We start from the raw sequence: 8,374 nt of genomic DNA on the forward strand, positions 1-8,374 counted from the left end.
GGTTCCACTCTCAGACTCCTCCCTACCCTGGCTCTGCCCCTAGCTCCCAAGCTCCTCTCATCCTAGGCTCTGATTCCCCTTGCTAGACTTTTTCCCAGGGTCTTGGCTTTGTATGACCAGGGACTTGTCTCTCTCTCTACCAGGACCCTAACACTGCCGCAGCCTCCTCCCTCCACCAGCTGCCCAAGCACCCGCCCCCAGCTGCCCAAGCACCCCCACTTCTGGGCTGACTTCACCGCAGAGCCCTCGGCCACCTCCTTGGGGGTTCTGACACCCTCAGACACTATTTCTCAGGGCTCTGGCAGCACCCCAGGGCGCCAGACACCCCCAGACACGCCCCCGCCCCCGCCCCACCTGGAGAGCGCGAGCCCCTCCCCCTGGGCCTCTGGCTGCGCCCAGAACGCTCAAGCCCCTTCCTACCTGGACCTTCAGCTGGCGCTTGTGCAGGGTGGAGAGAATCAGGGCAAGCGAGCGTGGAGGAGTCTGAGCAGGCCGGGGAGGGGCCCCGGCGGGGCGAACGGCCACTGCCCGGCGAGGAACGCTGCGGTGGAGACGGGGTCCGCTGGCCCGAGAGCCCCCGCAGGCTGCCCTCGGACGCTGTTGGACGCAGGCTGCCGCTCTCAGCGTCATACAGGCTGCCTGAGGGTAGGGGAGAGAGGCAGGAGGCCGCAGAGTTAGGAACCGCGGGGTTGGCTGGGCAAAGACGCCCAGGCGAGGCTGGGGGGCCACCTCATCCCAAATGCTGCCTCCTACAAGAAGCCTTCCTGATTTCACCTCCTCCACTAGCTCAGTCCTCAGCTCGCCGCTGAGGCCTCCCATTTATTGTGAAGAGATCATTTGGCATTGCTCACAGGTGGGCTCTGAAAGGGCCGTGCCTCCCCTCTGAGACTGGGAGCTCCCCAGGGCAGAGGCCGGTGAGCTAGCAGGGGTGCTGAGCAGCTACAGCCTGGGTCCCAGGCCCCCACCCATTTGCAGTTCAGTCCCAGGCCACCGAAAGGCGAGGTGGGGGAGCCCAGGACTGCCTGGCAAGGCCCTGTCTTCCCACCTCTCTGGGCTCACACCTGTGCCAGGTCCCTTAGGCTCAGCTGTAGGCCCTCTCCGTCCTCTGTCTGCAGGGCCGCCTGCTCCTGTAGCCGCAGGGATTCCTGGAGTGCGGTTAGGGAGACAAAGGGTGGTCGGGGCTCTGTCTTATCTGAAACCTCCCCTTTCCCTCCCTCCCTGGCCCACCACTGATCAGGTGGCCTCTGAAGCCATGTCCGTAGGCCAGCCACCTGGTAGACCCCACAGCAGGCCCGAGGCCCTCACTGAACAGACCAGGCCCAGGGAAGAGCTGTGTTCCGCCCCAGGTCACACAGTCGATTGGAGGAGAGCTGGACCTAGAACCCAGGCCAGGCCCCACACAGAGGGTGACCAAACCAGGCTGTACCGTGGGGGAGTGAGTGTCCCACTGGTGAGGGTGGGCAGCTGGGATTCCAGAGGCAGCATCTGGACCTGAAGAGCGTGGATGGGAGTTCAACTCCCAACTCTCCCGCTTACTGGCTCTGAGACTGGACAAGCATTTCCCCTCTTGGGCCTCAGTTTGCCCATCTGAGTCATGAGGATTACGCTACAGGGCTGCTGGGAGGATGAAATGGGATGGAGGAGGTGAGTGTGCTTCCCACGAAGCCTGCACACCTGTGAGGGCTGAACCTGAGTGTGAGTGGGACGCTGGGGGTGGCCCAGGCAGCCCAGCCCTAAGCCTGTGTCCATGGATCTGGCCGGTACCCCATCCCATCCTGCCCCATCTCAGGGGCAGCTGCAGCTCACCAGGGCCTGAATCTTCTCAGTGAGGTCCTTGTTGACCTGATCCTTCTCCAGATTCTGCTTCTGAAGATGCTCCACTGCCAGGCCCAGCTCTGTCACTCTGGAGTTGGGGGAGCAACAGAGATGAATAGGGGACCACCCCCGCCTCTCAAATCCACTAGCTCTGTGTCCACCACGCTTCTCCAAACCCGAGGCAGGGACCCTAACCTCCACCTCCCTGGCTGTGTGACCTTAAACAAGTCGCGGCTCCTCTCCAGGCCTCACACTTCCCATCTGTGAAATGGGAATGAGGTTCCCACCAGCTTTATCTCATGGGAAAGCACTTGAGGACTTGTCCAGGTGGCAGGAGTAAGGGGCACAAGTTCTTTTTTTGTTGTTTTCTTTTGAATCGGAGTTTCACTCTGTCATCCAGGCCAGAATACAGTGATGTGATCTTGGCTCACTGCAACCTCCACATCCTGGGTTCAAGTGATTCTCCTGTCTCGGCCTCCCTCATAGCTGGGATTACAGGCACACACCACCACACCCAGATAATTTTTGTATTTTTAGTAGAGACAGGGTTTCGCCTGTCGGACAGGCTGGTCTTGAGCTCCTGACCTCAGGTCATCCCCCACCTTGGCCTCCCAAAGTGCTGGGATTACAGGTGTGAGCCACCGCACCCGGCCACAAATTCTGTCACTGGACGCTAAGCTGTTTATGATATACACTGGGCAAGTGACTTCGGAACCTCAGTGGGGTGCCTGGGAAGACTGGCTGAGCTCACAGAGGAAGGCCCTCCTCCTAGTGAACAGATGCTCCCTTCTCCCCAGCTCTCCAGTTTTACCTTCTGCAGGGAAGCCTGCCTCGTGCAACACCCACCAGGTAACCACCTGGCACTGAGGTCAGTCTTGTCCAGGTCGCTTTGCATCTGCTGCTGGGCCAGGTCCTTCTCACGGAACACCTTGTCCTGCAGCTGCTCCTCCAGCTGGGCCTGCAGCAGGGCCTGCTTCTCCAGGGCTACCTCAGCCCAGCTCTCTGCCAGCCGCAGGCCGGTGCTCAGCCCCAGGCCGGCCTCCTGGACAGCTCCCCTCCCAGCTGCAGCAGGTCCTTTGGGAAGAGAGCACAGGATGGGGATGGGATGGGGCTCGCTCCCAACTACAAATTAAAACTACGCTGGGGCCGGGTGTGGAGGCTCACACCTATAATCCCAGCACTTTGGGAGGCCGAGGCGGGCAGATCACCTGAGGTCAGTAGTTCGAGACCAGCCTGGCCAACATGGTGAAACCCCATCTCTACTAAAAATACAAAAAATTAGCCAGGCGTGGTGGCGCACTCCTGTAGTCCCAGCTGCTTGGGAGGCTGAGGCAGGAGAATTGCTTGAACCTAGGAGGTGGAGGTTGCAGTAAGCTGAGATCATGCCACTGCACTCTAGTCTGGGCGGCACAGCCAGACTGCATCACAAAAAAATAAATAAATAAAATAAAAATAAAACTACACTGGGCTGGGTGCAGTGGTATGAACCTGCAGTCCCAGCTGTGCGGGAAGCTGAGGCAGGATTGCTTGAGGCCAGGAATTTGAGGCCAGCATGGGAAACATAGTGAGACTCCATCCAAAAACTAAAGAGGAAGAAAAAAAAAAAAAAACACTACACTGGGATGCCATTTGTCCACTATCAGATTGGGAAAAAAAAAAAAAGGGACACATAGTACACAAGGAGGGGCTCTGGGGTAACAGGCCCTCCCCTACACAGCTGGTGGGAGGGTGAGTACAACCACAACGGAGGGCACTGAGGGAGAGCTCCGAAAACTATGTATGCATAGGACCTTCCCCACTAGCTCCTCCTCTAAGAATGTATCCAAAGATATAACCCAGCACAGAGGAGATGGCCTGTGGAACAGCAGGTTCACTGCAGCATTGCTCATGTAAGAAATCCTGGTGACAACCTAAATGTCTATCAAAAGGGGACTGCTACTAAGTACATGATGGTACATCCCTTAAGTGGAAAACTGTGGCCAAGAAAAACCAGTGGAGAAGTTCTTCCTGGCCTGATCCAGAGCCATGTCCCAGTTATAACTAGTAGGTGAAGAAAGCATCTTCAAGAACTGTGAAGATGAAATTTTACCAGGCATATATACAAAAAAGTTGTGTGTGTGATCTGCTTTATTTGCTTATATAAAATAACCCTGGAAGGTCACTTAAGAAACTGATAGGCCAGGCACAGTGGCTCATGCCTGTAATCCCAGCACTTTGGTAGGCCGAGGTGGGAGGATCACCTGAGGTCAGGAGTTCAAGACCAGTCTGGCAAATATGGCGAAATCCCGCCTCTGTTAAAAATACAACACACCTCTATTAAAAATACAAAAATTAGCTGGGTGTGGTGGCTCACGTGTGTAATCCCAGCTACTTGGGAGGCGGAGGTGGGAGAATCGCTTGAACCCGGGGGGCAGAGGTTGCAGTGAGCCAAGATCGTGCCACTGCACTCCAGCCTGGGAGACAGAGCGAGATTCCATCTCAAAAAAAAAAAGAAAAAAGAAAAAGAAACTGACAATGCTTCTCATGGTAACTTGGTGGCCAACAAAAAAAAAAAAAGAAAGAAAGAAAAGAAAAAGAAAAAAGAAAGAAAGAAAGAAATTGTATATATAAAAAGAAAAAGAAGCTGATAATGCTGCTTGCCTCCAAGGAAGGAATAGGAATATCTGGGGTCAGAGGTGAGAGGGAGCCATTTTACTGTGTACCCTTTTGAAATGTGAGCATGTGACTTAATCAAAAGTAAAATATAAAAATTTTAAAGGTTACTTACAAAATTTGTTTTTGTTTTTGTTTTTGTTTTCAGACGGAGTCTTGCTCTGTTGCCCAGGCTGGAGTGCACTGGTGCGATCTCAGCTCACTGCAACCTCTGCCTCCCCGGTTCAAGTGATTCTCCTGCCTCAGCCTCCCGAGTAGCTTGAATTACAGATGTACGTCACAACACCCAGCTAATTTTTGTATTTTTAGAAGAGACGGGGTTTCACCATGCTGGCCATGTTGGTCTTGAACTCCTGACCTCAGGTGATCCACCCGCCTCAGCCTCCCAAAGTGCTGGGATTATAGGCGTGAGCCACCACGCCTGGCCTTAAAATACATTTTTAATGTATTTTAATGTATTTTTAATGTATTTTAAGGCCAGGTGTGGTGGCCCATTTCTGTAATTCCAGCACTTTAGGAGGCCAAGGCAGGTGGATTGCTTGAGCCCAGGAGTTCGAGACCAGCCTGGGCAACATAGCAAGACCCTATCTCAAAAAAAAAAGTTAGCTGGGTATAGTGGTGAACATTTATAGTCCCAGCTACTTGGAAGGCTGAGGTGGGAGGATCACTTGAGCCTGGGAGGTCAAGCCTAACATGAGTTGTGATTGTGCCACTGCACTCCAGCCTGGGTGACAGAGAGAGACTGTCTCAAAAAAAAAAAAAAAAAATGTATTTTAAGTCCATAATACAGGTTAAATCCTTTCCTTTCCTTTCCTTTCCTGAATGAACTGTACCACTGGTTATCCAATAGTAAGGAGGGAAAGTGCCTCATTATAGAATTCTAATTAATATACAAAGGAGTGACTAAATGAGAAACTCACAGTTTTGCAGCCTCTGATGAGTGGGTTGGATCTTGAAAAGAGAGACAGCAGGCATGGGGGCATCCTGCTGGAAGAATACATTCTACTTATGGAGTCTTGATCAAAAAAAAAAAAAAGCAAGCAGAAGAACCTGAATCTGACCTAGCTTTAGATCCGACATCCAATTTACAGGAACTACATGGGATAAAGAAACATGTTAATTGACACCATAAGGATGCAACCAGCAAAATCCAGACCATGAGAATCTCCAAGGACAATTGGCCCACCTTCCTGAACAAATATGTTAAAAGGGACTTAAAAGACAAAGCAGGAGCCAGGCACAGTGGCTTGGGCCTGTAATCCCAGCACTTTGGGACACCAAGGTAGGTGGGTCACCTGAGGTCAAGAACAGCCTGGCCAACATGGTGAAGCCCCCATCTCTACTAAAAATACAAAAGTTAGCTGGGCGTGGTGGTACATGCCTGTAATCCCAGCTACTCAGGAGGCTGAAGCCATAGAATTGCTGAACCCAGGAGGCAGAGGCTGTAGTGAGCCAAGATCCTGCCACTACACTCCAGCCTGAGCAACAAAGCGAGACTCCATCTCAAAAAACAAAAAAAAGACAAAGCAACCATTCACACTTTGTGAATGCCTATGGATCCGGATTCAAACAAATTGTAAAGAAAAAACTAAAGCAAGACTCTCTGTGACTTTTTATTTCCTTATTTATTTTGAGACAGAGTTTCACTCTGTCACCCAGGCTGGAGTGCAGTGGTGTGATCTCGACTCACTGAAACCTCTGCCTCCTGGGTTCAAGCGAGTCTGGTGCCTCAGCCTCCCCAATAGCTGGATTACAGGCATGTGTCACCACACCTGGATAATTTTTGTATTTTTAGTAGAGATGGGGTTTCACCATGTTGGCGAGGCTGCTCTCGAACTCCAGACCTCAGATGATCTGCCTGCCTTGGCCTCCCAGAGTACTGGGATTATAGGTGCACCTGGCCTATCTGTGACATTTATGAGACATACGGAAAATTTAGACACTGGCTATTTGATGATATTAAGAAAAGATTATTAAACCAGGTGTGGTTGCTCACGCCTGTAATCCCAGCACTTTGGGAGGCCAAGGCAGGAGGATCACGTGGGCTCAGGAGTTCAAGACCAGCCTGGGCAACAAAGTGAGACCTGGACTCTACAAGAAATAAAAAAATCAGCAAGCCTGGTGGCATGCATCTGTGGTCCCAACTGCACAGGACCTGAGATAGGAGGATTGCTTGAGACCAGGAGGCCGAGGCTGTAGTGAACCATAAAGAAAAAAAAAAAGATTACTAACTAAAATATTTTTAATGCACTAAATGAAACACCTTGGCCTCCTGCCTTGGGGCTCTCTCCACAGCCTCCCTGACACTACTGTTGAGCTGACTGCTCACACCCAGCAGACACCCCTGCTCAAAGATCAGGCAGGCCCAAGCTCCCCCGCTGAGGCAGGCTCTCCTTTCCCTGTACCAGCTCTTCCTTGCAACGCCCCTGGCTGTCATGGGCTCCCACCTCCATGCCTTTGCTCATGCCTTGCTCCTGCTTGAAGCGCCTGCTGCTGTGCTTCAACCCTCCCCATCCCTTAACGATCGGTGCAAATTCCATCTCCACAAAGTGGTTTTTCTGACCTCCCCACCCCTCCCATCCTTCTGAGCCTCCAGGACATTCCCTCTGTCCCACGTACATATCACTGACCACTCGCTTCCTCAGCCTAGAATTTTGGGGATCTACATCTTTTCATCACTGGAGGCTGTGAGGTCCTTGGTAGCAAAGCTGAATATTCTAGTGGATTAAAATCAGGAACTTCAGCCTGGCATGGTGGCTCATGCCTATGATCCCAGCACTTTGGGAGGCTAAGGCTCCGCCTCAGCTCAGGAGTTCGAGACCAGCCTGGGCAACATGGTGAAACCCTGTCTCTACTAAAATACAAAAAAAAAATTAGCCAGGCATGGCAGCATGAGCCTGTTATCCCAGCAACTTGGGAGGCTGAGCCAGGAGAATTGCTTGAACCCAGGAGGTGGAGGTTGCAGTGATCCAAGATTGTGTCACTGCATTCCAGCCTGGCAACAGAGCAAGACTCCGTCTCAAAAAAAAAAAAAAAAAGAAATCAGGAACTTCAAACTCTGACTCAACCACTTGTGTACTACTGTGTGACCTCAGGAAGATCACTCAACCTCTCTGCGCCTCAATGTCCTCATCTATAAAATGGGAATGAACACAGTTCCTACCTCACAGGGAAGCTATGAATATTAGTTGAAATATACAAAAAGCCTAGCCCAGAGTAAACATCTAATAAATGCTGACTGCCACGACTGTGGTAATGGTTATTACAAGTTGCCTCTGTGTCCTCACAGGCCCTTGTACACAGTAGGTGCATTGAGTTGAACTGAAATTCAACTGAGTTGAGCTGGATGTAAAGAGCAGGGCTGGCTCTCAGCTGCTGCCCCGCCCCCGGCCAGACTTCACCTCTCAGTGAACATCTTCACCTCACTGATCAGCCGCCGGAACCCCAACACCTGCCTCCAGAGCAGGAGCAGGCGACCGTGCTGGTTGCTGAAGTAGGCATTGAAGGACCGGAGGAGGGAAGACATGCCGAGGGAAGGGTTGGGGTGAGAGCGGCTTTACTCCCTCCCCTGCTTCCCGCATCTCCGACCATCCCGGGAGCACCGTCGTTCAGGGATTGGGTCTTCCTGTGGGCCTGTGCAGAGAGTTGTGTCCCAGCAGCCACACTCAGCCTCCCAAGCCTCATGGCTCCCTCCTGCACAGGGACCTGGGTTTCAAGTCCTCTTTTGGCTACAAGAGGCAGCAAGGAAGGGCAAAAATGCAAGGGACCTAGCTTTGCATCCCAGCTGCCAGTTGCATGACTGTGGGCAGGTTGCTTACCCTCTCTTTATTCATTTCTTCATTTCGAGAGAGTCTTGCTTTGTTGCCCACAATGGAGTGCAGTGGCATGATCTCTCAGCCTCTCGAAT

The 8,374-nt window shown here is 52.2% G+C and overlaps 1 protein-coding gene across 1 annotated transcript; it reads right to left on the minus strand.

Annotated features, from left to right (window-relative positions):
• Nucleotides 1-420: 420 nt before the first annotated feature.
• Nucleotides 421-7,993, minus strand: LOC131382602 (rootletin-like; the record flags this gene model as incomplete). The annotated part of the gene is made up of 5 exons (XM_058434975.1): nucleotides 7,894-7,993; nucleotides 2,673-2,889; nucleotides 1,807-1,903; nucleotides 1,062-1,145; nucleotides 421-639 (listed from the first exon to the last, which is right to left on the minus strand). Coding segments are annotated over exons 1-5 (717 nt in total), but the record flags the coding sequence as incomplete, so codon positions are not given.
• Between the last annotated feature and the right edge of the window lie 381 nt (nucleotides 7,994-8,374).

This window comes from Hylobates moloch, unplaced genomic scaffold (genome assembly GCF_009828535.3).
Source record: "Hylobates moloch isolate HMO894 unplaced genomic scaffold, HMol_V3 SCAFFOLD_161, whole genome shotgun sequence".
In the NCBI taxonomy this organism is placed as follows: Eukaryota; Metazoa; Chordata; class Mammalia; order Primates; family Hylobatidae; genus Hylobates; species Hylobates moloch.